At 43.2% G+C, this 16,580-nt stretch overlaps 1 protein-coding gene across 1 annotated transcript in view; it reads right to left on the bottom strand.

Moving 5' to 3' along the window:
• The window catches only part of si:dkey-122a22.2 (uncharacterized), a 41,791-nt gene that overhangs the window by 13,211 nt on the left and 12,000 nt on the right, over positions 1 to 16,580 (bottom strand). The window contains exons 5-7 of the mRNA XM_028790916.2: positions 12,017 to 12,117; positions 10,444 to 10,560; positions 7,446 to 7,520 (exon numbers count right to left, since the gene is read on the bottom strand). Coding sequence (XP_028646749.2) covers positions 7,446 to 7,520; positions 10,444 to 10,560; positions 12,017 to 12,117 — 293 coding nt within the window. The remainder of the gene's footprint in view (positions 1 to 7,445; positions 7,521 to 10,443; positions 10,561 to 12,016; positions 12,118 to 16,580) is intronic.

Genomic DNA, 16,580 nt, shown 5'->3' with positions numbered 1-16,580 from the left:
TGGACATGATTTGGAAAGGCACACGCCTGTCTATAGAAGGTCCCACAGCTGACAGTTCATGTCAGAGCACAAATCAAGCATGAAGTCAAAGGAATTGTCTGTAGACCTCCGAGACAGGATTGTCTCGAGGCACAAATCTGGGGAAGGTTACAGAAAAATTTCTGCTGCTTTGAAGGTCCCAATGAGCACAGTGGCCTCCATCATCCGTAAGTGGAAGAAGTTCAAAACCACCAGGACTCTTCCTAGAGCTGGCCGGCAATCTAAACTGAACGATCAAGGGAGAAGGGCCTTAGTCATGTGATGTTGCCTGTGTGATTTTGGGGTATACAAAAATAAACTATTGTATTGTATTGTCTAGTCAGGGAGGTGACCAAGAACCCGATGGTCACTCTGTCAGAGCTCCAGAGGTCCTCTGTGGAGAGAGGAGAACCTTCCAGAAGGACAACTATTTCTGCAGCAATCCACCAATCAGGCCTGTATGGTAGAGTGGCCAGATGGAAGCCACTCCTTAGTAAAAGGCACATGGCAGCCCGCCTGGAGTGTGCCAAGAGGCACCTGAAGGACTCTCAGACCATGAGAAAGAAAATTCTCTGGTCTGATGAGACAAAGATTGAACTCTTTGGTGTGAATACCAGGCATCACGTTTGGAGGAAACCAGGCACCGCTCATCACCAGGCCACTACCATCCCTACAGTGAAGCATGGTGGTGGCAGCATCATGCTGTGGGGATGTTTTTCAGCGGCAGGGACTGGGAGACTAGTCAGGATAAAGGGAAAGATGACTGCAGCAATGTACAGAGACATCCTGGATTAAAACCTGCTCCAGAGAGCTCTTGACCTCAGACTGGGGCGACGGTTCATCTTTCAGCAGGACAACGACCCTAAGCACACAGCCAAGATATCAAAGGAGTGGCTTCAGGACAACTCTGTGAATGTCCTTGAGTGGCCCAGCCAGAGCCCAGACTTGAATCCGATTGAACATCTCTGGAGAGATCTTAAAATGGCTGTGCACTGACGCTTCTCATCCAACCTGATGGAGCTTGAGAGGTGCTGCAAAGAGGAATGGGCGAAACTGGCCAAGGATAGGTGTGCCAAGCTTGTGGCATCATATTCAAAAAGACTTGAGGCTGTAATTGCTGCCAAATGGGCATCGACAAAGTATTGAGCAAAGGCTGTGAATACTTATGGACATGGGATTTCTCAAGTTTTTTATTTTTAATAAATTTGCAAAAACCTCAAGTAAACTTTTTTCACGTTGTCATTATGGGGTGTTGTGTGCAGAATTCTGAGGGAAAAAATGAATTTAATCCATTTTGGAATAAGGCTGTAACATAACAAAATGTGGAAAAAGTGATGAAGCGCTGGGAATACTTTCCGGATGCACTGTGTGTGTATATATATATATTATACATACATATACACGGCGGCACGGTGGCGCAGTGGGTAGCGCTGCTGCCTCGCAGTTGGGAGATCTGGGGACCTGGGTTCGATTCCTGGGTCCTCCCTGCGTGGAGTTTGCATGTTCTCCCCGTGTCTGCGTGGGTTTCCTCCGGGCGCTCCGGTTTCCTCCCACATTCCAAAGACATGCAGGTTAGGTGGATTGGCGATTCTAAATTGGCCCTAGTGTGTGCTTGGTGTGTGGGTGTGTTTGTGTGTGTCCTGTGGTGGGTTGGCACCCTGCCCAGGATTGTTTCCTGCCTTGTGCCCTGTGTTGGCTGGGATTGGCTCCAGCAGACCCCCGTGACCCTGTGTTCGGATTCAGCGGGTTGGAAAATGGATGGATACATATACACACACAGTAAACACACACACACACTGTATGCTACGTATACTTTATTGTCAATTGTTCTGAGTAGACATGCTAGTAATAATTTTCATTGGACCGAGTGCAGAACAAAAGACTTAAACTTCATAAACAGACAGACATTAACAGCACTGCAGATGACAGATTGCTTAATAGTTGTCTGTTACATAGCACATCTCACAGGATGTCCCGAGTACGCTAATCAGCCCTGCAATCTAAGCACCAGTGTCTGCTGTACATCTGACAATGCTTTTAATATGATGGAGGCATCTCAGACCCAAACTTCCTTGATGGTTTTGTTGGTTTAACCTGGATCTCTATGCATGGTAGTCCATCCCCTAGGATGGAGGCCAAAACATATAAATATGGCACCAGGATTATGCACAGCGCCTAGTTCAGTTGCTGTCAGCAGTGTTCATTGGTCAGCCATTTTTAATTCGCACTTGTTCAGTTTCTCACCTTTTATGCGTTTAACACACATCAGTTACAGACAGACTTTATAGGTTACCATACTTAAAGTTTCCTGTATTTACTGCTGATATACTTATTGTACTCTGCCAAATCCAATTCCTTTTTGAATATACTATATTTTCCGTTTCCAAAATCATTAAATACATCCCATCAGGCTATAAAATCAACTGGGCATACTTCACTCTTCTTCCTCAGTGGATCAACTAAAATACTTGGGGACATGTAGTCATCAGTTATCTTTCACTCTTCATCATGGTGATTAGAAGTTCTGTCTACAGCTCGCAGGTCCCACCCAGCACTCTCCCATCCTGCAAGAGTAGCCACAGTTAGGGTGAATGATGTGCCATGAGCGATCATGAAACTGGCTGCAGCCACTGCTGGCATGCTAAGGTCACAGGTCACTATGTATGGATTAGGTCCAGACCTATACCTGAAGTGGCACTCGGGCGTTGTTTTTGTTGACATTCATCTAAAGGGCTGCACGACATCCCCATCAGAACAGCAAATGAAATAACTGGAATTAAAGCTAGCTATTAAACTTATGGTACAAGAGCTTTGTTCATTTCGGAATTCAACTGTTGTAAGTTGGAGCATTTCTGTTGACTCTACAACCAAGAGAGGCATTAAAAAAGACACTTAAGCAAGAGACTGGGTCCACATGGGCACCGTGTGTGTGTTCATGTTCCTCCCATATATGTGTACCACAAAGACATGTAGGTGAGGTGTGACAGTATGCCCTTGGGTGGACTGGCACCACTATTCCTGTTGCTGCCTAGAAAGTCTACACACACATGTGCTGACCTGGGTTTGAAAATGGATGACTTCTGACGTTGTTTGGTTGTGTCTTTGTTGGTTATTGCTGTAGAACTGCAGACCTGTCATCTAATGAGAAGAGCACCAAATAAAAATCATCTGAATGATGAACACACACATCTGCTCGACTTTGTTTGCATACTTTGCTGCTATGTTATTACATTTTAAAATTTTCTACCAAATGTTTATAACAACCAACCAAAACTGGGATTAAAAACAACTTGTAAAAATCGTGCTGTGGTGCAGTCATGAATTTGTGGTTTGCTGGCCTTGTCTTCAGACAGGAATGTGTTCATCTCCCGTAAGTTCTTATCTAAGTTCACCCCTGAATATGCACACACATGCTGAACACGCTAAATAAAAGCTCCAGACCTGCCACGTTACTATCAAGTGTGATGTAATTGGTATGCAATAAAAGCGAGGGATCTGACAAGGAATCTCCATAGACCGACTGACTGGCATCCTGTGAATTTCATTCAATGGTGAACTCTGCTTTCGGCCTTGAGGGACTTCCTACAGGGACGGACTTGTTCTTGTGAAGCAAGTAAATTTAAACAGATGATAAAATTGACAACTTAAATGAACTAATACTTAAATAAGCAACAGTGGCTAAGGGACTGCATTCCAGACCTGATGAAATTCCCACCTATGTGCAACCATCTGAGCAGATGACCTGACTCGTGGGCTCCAACTGAAAAAAACATTTGTGAGCAGCTTGCCAATAATCTTGTAAGTCTGCGAGGATAACAGCATCAGGCAAATGCAGAGTAATAGTAATAAGACCACCACACATGTGGGTCAGCTGGTGTCAGGGATCTTGTTTTTTGTTTTGTTTTTTTTCCTTTCACTGCAATTGTAAAACTGACTCAGGAGATGGCGCTCAATACACATGAGAAACTCATTCAGGAGCAAAGGCAGCCATCAGAAAATTCCAAGGAAATTAGTCGACACAATTACAGAGCCGGCCAAACACACACAATGCAGCAATGACAAGAGGGCCTTTAAAGGAAACGGCTTTGTGTAGACACACACACCAGTGGTGAAACTCACTGTGCATGTCTCCTGCTGATGATACTGACAAAAATGAAGAAATAGGAGAAATGAAGCCTACCACAACTTCACCACTAAGGAGAGAAGTAAGAGATGTAAAAAGGACACCTACAAGAATGAAGAAAAATGTGAGGTGTCGCAGGTAGGGGCACTAAAAGAAGCCGAAACAGTTTCACTGATCTGTGGTCTGAAACATTACAAACCAAAAGAAAGAAAAATCTAGGCTCACTCACCGGGAGTTGGACATCTCTAAGACAAAACAGGATGACCAAGTCGTGGACACTTTGAAATTAAATGTATGATTCCATATTATAATATGTAATTATAATAGTAACCGATTCCAATCATATTTAATATCAGCACAAAAAGCTGAAATGCTCATACTTGAGATTTTCTTAGAAGCTTTTACACTTTAACTACCAAGGTACAATTCATATTACCCAAGCGACAGGAAAGTTGAAAGAGAATTTAGGACATGCAGCTGAACACAATGACGACAACAAGGATATATTACAGACTTGTTACACATCACGCGATGACAAGACAGCCGAGCAGATGCAGGCAAAAACAAGAACTGTAGCTCTGTTGAAGCTGGCAGTCCTGCCCGTGGTGCCATTTTAAAAAAATGACCAATAATCTGAAGACCAAGATGCCTTAATATACACACATGCAAATAAACTACCAGTCAAAGTTTTAGAGTTCTTCCAGTTCTTCTTCAACTGTAATTAGTTGAAATGCAATGAAAGACATAAAATGGTGAAAAGGTAATCAGTAAACTGCAATTGGCTCAAATTTAAAATTTAGATTAGCAAAAACTGAAACAAGGAAATATCAGAATATTACAAATGGGCCTTCTTCAGGGACAACTAATAGGTTACAACCTACAGATGTTCGGCAGAAATTCAAGTAAATGAAGCCTTGCAAGTTAAAGGAAACAATCTGCACAGGTGTCCCCACTTCTGTTGATTATTTAAAAACCCTCTGTGTGTCTTAAAGTAGAGTTGGAGCAGACTGTTACTACATCCTCTGAAGTACTACGTGAACAATATTACACTGTATAATGGCAAGTAACAAATGAAATGAGACAGGGCTTCAATACTCTTAGAAGGGTTGGTCTTTCACTTAGAGAAATAGCAAAACAAATCAAAGCATCAGCGAGTCCAGTGGTGTCCTACATAATCCAAAGGCAATTAGAAACTGGAAGAAACCTGATAGGAAGGGATCTGGCAGAGCCAAAGTCACAAGCCAATCAGAAGACAACTTTCTGAGGGTCACCAGCTTACGTAATCACAGGTGCCTCACAGCACAACAGCTTCAAGCACAGCTTAACAGTGCAGGTCAAAAAATCAAGTGTCGGCTTCTACTGTGAAAAGGAGACTTTGTGCTGCAGGTTTGACAGGGTGAGTGACAGTAAGAAAGCCATTCCCTAAAGGATAAAACAGGGCCTTGAAATGCTGGCTGTGGACTACTGCAGACTGGGCAGAAGTCTCAGATTCATAGTAGAAACTGGGACTAAATACACTGGACTCTATTAGGCTCAGGCACTTCCTTCAGATGTGATGTCAGCCCAGGATTTTTGATCGTATCACACTCCCAGAGTTTACTTTATCAGTCTCCAGCTAACCGACAGCAGTGGCCCAAGGTCACAGGACTTAAAAGTTCTTTGGACTCGGACTTGACATATAAACCTCATCCTTTGTCTGACTTGGCTCTGCCAGCTGCTGTAAAAGAAGCAGCCACTTCAACCTTTTGAAACATTTCATTTCACCGTCCCTGTTGCAACCAACCTCTATCAGCTATGTCCAGGCCATTTGAGATGTGTCCTTCAAACTCGTCAGATATGCTGTGTGATCCGTAAACACCATTATATGACTGCTTCAAGTGACACTACACGCCAGCTTAATATGCCTTATGCCTGTTTGATGTGGTCTAATGAATCGACATAAAGACAGTTGATGGTCGGCCTCAAGGTCTGCTAATCAAGTGCTTCTCTCTTTCAGAGTCTTATTATACCAAGAGCCGGTTATACTTCCTTAGAAGGCTGGCGTCCTTCAACATCTGCAATAAGATGCTGCAGATGTTCTATCAGACGGTTGTGGCGAGCACCCTCTTCTACGTGGTGGTGTGCTAGGGAGGCAGCATTAAGAAGAAAGACGCCTCACGCCTGGACAAACTGGTGAGGAAGGCAGGCTCTATTGTTGGCATGGAGCTGGACAGTTTGACATCTGTGGCAGAGCAACGGGCGCTCAGCAGGCTCCTATCAATTATGGAGAATCCACTGCATCCACTAAATAGTATCATCTCAGGACAGAAGAGCAGCTTCAGCAACAGACTGCTGTCACTGTCCTGCTCCACTGACAGACTGAGAAGATCGTTCCTCCCCCAAACTATGCAACTCTTCAGTTCCACCCGGGGGGGTAAACGTTAACATTATATAAAGCTATTGTCTGTTTTTACCTGCATTATTATCAATCTTTAATTTAATATTTTTTATTGTATCAGTATGCTGCTGCTGGAGAATGTGAATTTCCCCTTGGGATTAATAAAGTATCTATCTATCTATCTATCTATCTATCTAAATGAAGGTTTTCTGTCAAGAGTGGCTGATGGTGGTCCTCATTACTGAGTGGGATGTGTGTAGTAAGGAGAGTTGATGTAAGCTTTACCGATAGTAACTGACAATGATGTTGGGGTCTGCTGGCCACTAGTGTAATGTGACATGCTCCACTATCTGCACCATGCCACAGGAATGCTATGTGCCACTACCATCTGCTTTCTGCTGTGCTTTCTACCAGGAAGGGACCCCCAAGCCCAGTCTGGCACACGTGGATGAACAGTCCTCAAAAAAAAAAAAATAAATAAATAAAAAAATAACACAAAGACAACAATAGCATTTTGTTATACTTTAGAAACTGAAAAAACATAAAAAATGCATTGATAAAACTCATAAAAGTGCCGGGAACGAGGACAGCATCCAGCTGAATGCACTTCTTATCCAAACTCAGCATCTTAAATACAGTACTGTACACACTCGACATTTGACGGAGAGGAGGACTGTGTGGAGGGGCTGGCATTCTGCATTTTCAGAAGGCCTCGCTGGCTGCACTTAATTCAAGGCATTCTATCATAATGTTGTATGAGGAGCTCATAATGACTACAAGAATGTGCAAAACTACTTCTTAATCCATTTTAAATGCTGTTATAAAAAAAACAACACTAAAATAAAACAAAAATGTAAAAAGCCAGCAGAAAATACTTGGTTCTTTCTGGTAAAACAGAGCATGAAAAATAATAAGAGTACAACTTACCAGTAGTCTTGCCACATCTCCTCCTTAAAAATGTCTTCTGGGATTGGATCAATAAGCACCAGATCTGAAACCTCCCTGTGCAGACATAACCACAGTCCCAATCAACACATTCTTATCATGGTCCTCTTGCTTAATATCCCAGAATGTTGCACCCCCGAATCACATGAAAATTCAGCAGACAGTACAGGAGGCCTCACATGTGCAACACTCAGGGAGAAATCAAAACCAGACTGGCCATTAAGTGTCCGCGCTCCAGTAGATACAATGAGCATTAGGGGTACACAGGGCCACTAAGAATGAAGTCAAGCCTGTCAGGAGACTGAGGTGTTCAGCTCACACCTTGCAAGTCTGTGTTGCTACAGTGTGCACATTCACAAGTCACAAAATGGAGATCCAGAACGTCTGTACAATTAAGCTACCAGTCCGGTCCTGTGACAGCCTGATACTCCACCCAGGGCCAGTGCCCACCCTACACCTATTAGTAGCCACAAAGACTACAGTTCTGTCAGGCTACTAGTGGAATTGGGATTAAAAGGAAAAAAGAGAAGCTAAACTGATTACTTGGGCAATTCCGAACTTACACGTTAGATGGTTTACACAACAGTTTTTTTTCCTTTCCTGCCCCTACTATTCAGTGATGCTGCTTGTTGGCATCACTACTAAAAGGATTTATAAAACAATGCAGGAGTCTGATAAAGTGCCAGTCCACACTGCGGAGTAATCGGTCTACAAAACAGCAATGTGTATCGAAAATTAACTTTGTAATGGCACAAATTAAGATATTTACACTAGAACCATCCTTACTCTGTCTATAAGGACAAATACACTGCCTGGCCAAAAAAAAAAGACGCCACCTGGATTTAACTAAGCAAATAGGTACGAGCCTCCTATTGGATAATTACTGCATGGGCGACTATCATTCAGCTGGCAACAAGTTATTTAACCCCAACTGGTGCAATGAGTTGCTTCTCATTTCTTAAACAACCATGTCGAAAGACACATCTCGTGGTCGTGGAAAAGATGTTACTCTGAGAAGGGTCAAATCATTGGCATGCATCAAGCAGAGAAAACATCTAAGGAGATTGCAGAAACTACTAAAATTGGGTTAAGAACTGTCCAACGCATTATTAAAAACTGGAAGGATAGTGGGGACCCATCGTCTTCGAGGAAGAAATGTAGCGGGAAAAAAATCCTGAATGATCGTGATCGGAGAATCACTTAAACGTTTGGTGAAATCAAATCGAAGAAAAACAACAGTAGAACTCAGGTCTATGTTTAATAGTGAAAGTAAGAGCATTTCCACACGCACAATGTGAAGGGAACACAAGGGATTGGGACTGAACAGCTGTGTAGCCGTAAGAAAACCACTAATCAGTGAGGCAAACCGGAAACAAAAGGCTTCAATTTGCTAGGGAGCATAAAGATTGGACTCTGGAGCAATGGAAGAAGGTCATGTGGTCTGATGAGTCCAGAGTTACCCTGTTCCAGAGTGATGGGCGCATCAGGGTAAGAAGAGAGGCAGATGAAGTGATGCACCCATCATGCAAGATCTTGGTGAAAAATTAATGCAACACTGGATGGAACTAAATCTTGGGACATTGCAGAAGCTTATCGAAACAATGCCACAGCGAATGCGTGCCGTAATCAAAGCTAAAGGCGGTCCAAAGAAATATTAGAGTGTGTGACCTTTTTTTTGGTGGCAACTTTTTTTTTTGGCCAGGCAGTGTATATACAGAGATTTTTCAGATAAGGAAGACAGAAGTTTGGAAGTCAGGTTCTATTTGCAAATCATGACACAGGAGAGTGGTGATGATGTGAGGCACATTGAATAGCACACAGGACAGTGACAATATAAAACTATTGTACAGTGCTTCACCAGTCTATAAATGTGCCTACCTGTTCTATACTTCCTTCTGTGTCTTAACAAGCTAAGTTTAAGACAGACAGATAAGTAAGACAGCACAAAACAGTAAACCATTACAAAGTGTTCCATGGTTTTCAGGTAAGGCAGAAAGAAGGTTATAAACCAGCTCAGTGGTGGCACTGCTGCCTCCCAAAAAGGAGACCAGGGTTCAAATCGTGGGTGTTCCCTGTGTGGGGTTTGTATGTTCTACCTGTGTCCGTGTGGATTTCCGTCAAGCATTCCAGTTTTCTCCCACAGAAATGGCATTTACGGTGGATGGGTGATGCTGAAGTGGCCCTGGATGGGTGCATTCATCATACGGTGGGCTGGCACTTGTCCATGGCTTGCTTCTGCTTTGCACCCAACACTTGCTGGAAAAGGCTCCAACTTCCCTGCAACCCTGCTCTACATAACTAAGTTTGGAAGCTGGATGGACAGAAGTAAGATTTTCATTGTACTCCATACACAAGCCCCTCTGCTAAAATGTGAATGCAGCACAAAAAAACGTGAAGACCTCCTGCAATCTGGTCACATTTTGATTGACTGAGATAAGGTACATGGAAGCAGGAAGGGAAATTAAACACTTTAATCCGGAAATGACCAACAGGCCTAATATATTATATGAGGAAAGTAGTAATTTCAGACTATCATGCTGCATAATTTATATTAACATATTAAAATGTGTTTGCTCCTTAAATGTATTCATTATATGCTGAAAAAGAAATTACAATGGGAGTATCAAAGCAAAAAGAATACAGGAAGCAGCGAGGCACAATTGGCCATTGTCAAATGGTAGGCTAAGGTTTGTGAAAGTGTGGCAGACGTGTCCAGCCCATTCAGGCCTTCTGTCCACTCCTTTATAGTGCAGTCTGAGGGAAGCAGAACAATGGCCCACACTTACGTTAAGACAGCAGCTTTAATTTTGTAAACCTCAAAGCTGAAAGTATGTGAATAAAGTTTGGAAGGATGGCTGATGAGTTACAATATACCCCAGAATATGCAGTTGTCAAAGAACATCACCAGAGGTGATGGCTAGAGGCCTGCCGAATGAGCCCACAGATTCAAAACAGGAGGATGAGATAAAGCTGCACTAACCAGTCGTGAATATGACTGTAGAACCTCACATTGAGTGCCCCCAGCTCTGAGCCCACAATGATGAAGGGTTTCTGAAGACTGGCCTCCTTGGTTAGCCTGTGCAGGTCATCCACCATTCTGAAAGCAAACAAAACATAAATTATATTGATTTTTAAGAGAAATATAAAACAAGGTCACTAAAACATACAAAGCTGATGTCCCCACACTTCATGACAGACTGACAGACTGCACCAGGTGTCATCACCACAAATGTACATGAAGAAGGAAGCCAGTGACACATTGATTAAAAATGAAATTTCTCAATTTCTAATCAAGGTAGAGGAAGACTGGCTTGAAGCAGCAAAGCTACGTGTCCAACATTTCTCCCCCTTTCCACAGCCTGCTTCAGCAGCCTCATCACATGCTGCAACCTTCCACATCTTCCATTTATGCTAAACAGCATCTTGGAGGTTTTATTCATAGTCAAGCTGCTGTCGGAGGCCTTCCCTTTAACCTGCTGTGATTTCCCCAGTTGCTGCAGAGGCCTACGGAGACTTGCATCCTCCTATGAGCCTTTAAACAGCCCCGTCCCGCAGCGCCACATTGTGCAAATAATGTCACATGTACAGGCACGTTTCTGGCCAGGCTGTACTGACAAGGAACCATGCTGTGCCCCCTGAATACTCACAATGTAACTAGGAGGAAGGAAAAGAGAAGGCATTTATTTAAAGATATAAAAGGAAATGGGAATCTTGGAGAGAAAACCAATAATAAATCGGGCGGAAATCAAACCCTGCTAGAAGGGACCACCATCCTCATTTTGCTTCACTGCTTCTCTTTTTCTGGCCATGTGTCTATCCTGCCCCAGTCCTCCCATTCTGCGAGGATGCAGGAACATCCAAGTCTAATGCTCAGTCTGGTAGTCCAACAGAGAGATGGGGCACCCCATCTTGTTGGGACTATGTTGTGACAAAGGGCTTAGTGACAATGGCCCTGCAAGACAGGAGCAGCAGCCAATCTTTATTTTTCTTTCATATTGTGCAGCACCTGGCAACAGAAACAAAGGACAAATAAAGAAGAACTGCATTTTAAAAAAATCTGAAGGATACCTCAAAGTCTTCAACAAAAGCTCAAAAGACCTGCATGCTGAAAACAGGTAAGGCTGGCTGGGGACCACAAAGAAACACGAACATCACTAAAACATCCATCCAGCTCTGGGTCACAGGGAGCCAGTGTCTAACCTGGCAGCACAAGCACCTTCACTGGGCCAACTTGAGTCCTCGATTCACCTAACATGGGTGGACCACCAGTGTACCCTGAAGAAAACCTCACCAGTGCAGAGGGAGCACACAAACTCCACACAAGCTGTGCCCAGGCATTGACTGAAAGGCAGGACTCGGGGAGCTGTGGCAAGACCCACTAATATGACTAGAAAACAAAGATGACGAACTGGGAAAAATAACCTTTTCTGGTCAAGGAGACTTGCGTGTTTCAATGAATGAATGGACTCCTAACTATTAAAAATACACGTGGGGTAGGCCCAACACCCAATATACCCAGGATTACTCACTCAGACACGCTTGAACACGTTTACCTTCCGGTAGTGGACTCTCGCCAAATCTTCTCCATTCCCGTGGTCTCATTCTGGGGGGCTCTTTTACTGAACCCCAGGCCAACCCGGTCATAAGCACACACCTGGACACAAGTACATGCAGCTCAGTTTCATGCACCACAAGTTCATTTTTAACTGCTACATTCTAATCTGTTGATTTATCTGCTTCCATTTAACATGTTAATAACCCTAGACCTTCCAATTAAGTTCTGGTAATCAATGTGGAAAAGAACCAAAATGAACACCTCCCAAGAGCCAGGTCAGGATGCTCCCTATTACTCATTTACACCTCTCTTTTCCCTGTCAACAGACAACAGCTCAGGCGGCCTCTTGTTACACAGCTGAAACCAGAGGCCTCGCCACAGGCCTGTGCCTGCTTGAAGATCATAATGAGCAAACACACTGAAACCCATCAGACTCAGTAAGTCAGGTCAGAATGAGAATTACTGGACTTCAACTTGTACGAAGCAGCACCATCTCCATGAATGGGTTTAACCTCTGCCTGCCTGAATGGGGTCTTCATTTTGGTGCTTGCTTTTTCCCTTGTTTGATCGTTTTGCTTTTTTATGACATCTGGGTAAGCTAAAACAATCATCAAGTGTGGCTATCGCACTTGTATGGCAAACAGTTTTGTTCTAACTAGTAAGAACATCACCTACAGTCAAACATAGCCACTTTAAGTGAATATCTGGTCACCCCTCGATTGTGGACTTTAAAGGTAAAATGCATTCTGCTGAACTCTCATCACTTTCTGGCTTCTTCCCACAGGCACCAAGCTCAAGAGTGAAAATGCCTTCATTAAAAATAATGTGTTGATCTTTGCATTCATCATGCAAGCCATTAGCATTCAGTCTAAGCACTTAGAGCAGCAGGCCAACCTATGGACTTGTGTTGTCAAGCCTCGTGGGATGTAAATGTCACCATTACCAGCTCATTACACAAAAGGTGTTGCATTTTACTTTGAGCTACAGTACCTCTGAAATGTGAATGTTCATCTTTTACCTTGGCCTAACAGCAGCACACTTTGGCACCCTAACCATAACACCAACATGCAGGCCACCTCATCTCATCCCAAAAACTGGTCTAGCTCCCCAGTGGGCATGTGCTTCTGTTAAGCAGACCTCATGATTGTTCAGGGCAGGCTGGTGCAAGGGGCACAAGAAGTCACTCACCACGGCTACTAAAGGAGTGCCAACCAAGTTCAGCCATGGGAGTCCGGTTGACTGCAAGACTTCAGCCCAACTCGTCATTCCTTTTCACTCTGAAAGATCTACCTTGGGTTATTTTTTTCTTATTCTGCATTTGGAAAAAGCAGCAGTGCGAAATTTAGATTCATGAGACATTTAAAAATATTTGTATTTTTCCAAAGTTCTTAACTTTCTTTTGTCATATTATCTATATATATATAATTCACTAAGCCGCCGCCAGAGCAAGCAAGACACCCATGAAAGCACGCAGGAAGGAGCCACGCCCACCAACTCTAAGACCATTGGATACGACGAAAACTCGAAGAGCAACGCCCACCAACTTGGACGCAGCATCTCACAAAACACGACGTCATTGGATACGATGACAACTCGCCGAGCCACGCCCACCAACTCGGACGCAGCAACTCACAACACAGGGCGTCATTCATGTTCGTCTCTGCTAGACTCCACATGCACCTCTGAGCCACGTTGACTTTTCAATATTCTTTTCGGTTATGACGCACGCACCACCATCGCAAACTGTTTTACACGCCATGGTCTTAGAGTTGGTGGGCGGGTCTCCGTGAGTTGCACTTGCGAGCGGCAACATGGCCAGGCAGTGTGTATGCTTTGAGAACGAGGGTGGACGCGGCAGGACCATGTAAGAAGAGGCATGTTTGTCGCGGATGTGAATCGCTGAATGCCCGCCCCAACTCCTCACCTGAGTTGGTTTCGTCTGTGTTAGTTAGTTAGTTAGTTACTCGAAGGATTTCAAGATTTAATATGCACAAGCGGTAACACTGCAAAAGCAGCCCAAACCAGAAAAGACGGCTGGCAAAAAGTGGCCGACAAATTAAACGCATGTGCATTGTACTTACTGAAAGCAGCGTTACGGATTTTGCAAATGTTCATTTTTTTCCCTCTGCTTAAAAAACATTTAAAAAGCGGCGTGATTATGCGGCGTATACTATGCCACAGGTTGGTATGCAGCGTGTAAAACAGTTTGTTTGTCGCGGATAATTTGCCTTTTACTATTACATGAAGACAATTTCCTGTTAGATTGGCCGCTGCAATTACAATTAACAAGGCACAGGGCCAAACTTTCAAAAAGATATGCATGTATCTGCCAAAACCAGTTTTCAGTCACGGACAGTTGTATGTTGCTCTCTCCAGAGTTCCATCTTTTTATTGACTTACTGGTATGCGTGCAGGAACACGTGCAGCGAGCGAGCGACACACACACGCATACAGGCGCGCGCGAGAGCGCTGGACGCATAAGAATAATAATACTTCGTTACATTGATATAGCAGTGTTCTCAGTATTCAAAGCGCTATCCACACAGGGAGGAACCGGGAAGCAAACCCACAATCTTCCACAGCTTCTTACTGCAAAGCAGCAGCACTACTACAGCGCCACAAGGCAGTTAAAGAATACACCGGGATCGATTTTGTATTCACTTCTGTTTACAGCGATTGGGTCGTAGATAGCATTATTGCAATGTTACTTTTCTTGGTGGCTTATTACATTACGGATGTTTCACATGTTCATTTTTTCCCTGTGCTTAAAAGACATTAAAAAAGTGTTTCTCAACTGTGACTCCGGAACATCTCAGTACACAAGCTATATTAAGCATCAACAACGAAAACTCGCTACACCTTAATCTACAAGTACTGACACTTATCCCTACCGACGAAGTAACTTTCACCAGCGTGGCCTTCTTCGTCACAGACGATCCCGCTTTCAGTTATGGACAATTGTATGTTGCTCTCTCCAGAGGTCTATCTTTTCATTCACTCACAGTCGTATCCTCAAACCCACACCATTTGGACAACTGTGTCGTTCAGGAAGTGTTCACCCATCAATACATAATTATGCGGTGTATGCTATGCCGCGGGTTGGCTAGTTATTATTAAATCATCGTCTTCTCTAGAGTCTGAGCCCAAACCGTATCCTAATAATGACAATTCAGGATGAAAGGCTTCACACCAGAAATTTCAAACTGGGTCTGCTAAGTTATTGGAATGTAGCAAGCATTTGCGTGTGTTACAGGGAGATGATTTATGATTCATTTATGCCTGGTTTTTAAGATTTATTCATCATCATAATTTTCATTCTACCTTCCCAGGTGTTCTGGTCAAATCCTGCAAGTTGGAACAGGCACTGAAAATGTCTGTTAATGAAACATCAAAAACTGGAAAAAACACACAATGCTTTTTTACTTATTTTACAGAAACGTATTAATAAATTGACAAAGCAATAATGTTGTGCTTTACTCCACAAATCAAAGTTTTTATGTCCAGTATGTGGACCTTAAGCTTGAAGATCCCGAACTCTCTGATGATGACACAAGACCTCACAAAATTGGAAAACAAATGAAAAACCAACGCTAATTGGCAACGGATTCCTCAGCAGGGACATACGGTCTTCGTTGAGGGATCAATCAGGGTGTCACCACCCCAAGATGACAAGCCAGTGCTGGGAATTACAAGCAGTGGCTTCAATTACTCAGCTGAATGGCAAGATGGAGATCAACCAGCTGAGCTGTGATGTAGCTTTACACTTGGCGACGTGGGCACATGACTGACATACTGTGCTGTACTATGCTAGACTGGTCATGATGGCTGCTACTTACTCATCTGTGTCAGAACTAGTTTACTGTGTTCATAAGAAAAGAAAGCAAAAGTTAGTTGCCAGAGGGAAAAAAAATTCAAATTCAGCAGAAAAGAAAAATGTTGTGTTTATGAGCTTCTTCGTATCTGCAGAAGCTGAAACTGCGATAACCTGGAGCCCCACCTGTGCAGTACCGATCCATATTGCACTCTGTAGACTTTGTTGTATTTACCATTCGGTCTCTTATTAGCGTTGTATTATTGTCACTAGTCTGAAGGGACATGCAGGTAAGAATGCCAACAAGCTGATATTTAAATTATCATAGAGTGTACAATATTGATTTCAGATACCAAACTGAAAAGATAAAAAAAAAAAACAGGATCATCAATAAATAAAAGAAATGACGCAGTATTAGATGAACTGGACACAATCAGTTTAAATGTGGCCCATAACAAACCGTTATGCCCAGAGCTTCATACAAATCTCTTGCTATCATTTCCAACAGTAAGTGATGCAAACACCACACTGTAAAGTCGAGTTTCAACATGTGTATCTAAACCCGTACTAAAATAATCTCGTCAAGAGACGAGACAAAAAGGAATTATTCTATGAAATGACTGTGCCTCATCCACAAAATCATCCAGTACTACATTGTAATTCAATAACAAAAGAACATGGCTGCCACGGTACAATACGGCACTAAGGCTGACTTTTAATTTAGAGCACGCAGAACAGTTCACCTTAATTA

This window comes from Erpetoichthys calabaricus, chromosome 13 (assembly GCF_900747795.2).
Source record: "Erpetoichthys calabaricus chromosome 13, fErpCal1.3, whole genome shotgun sequence".
Lineage (NCBI taxonomy): Eukaryota > Metazoa > Chordata > Cladistia > Polypteriformes > Polypteridae > Erpetoichthys > Erpetoichthys calabaricus.
The sequence above is the reverse complement of the archived record's forward strand: the minus strand, read 5'-3'. Positions and strand labels throughout refer to the sequence as shown.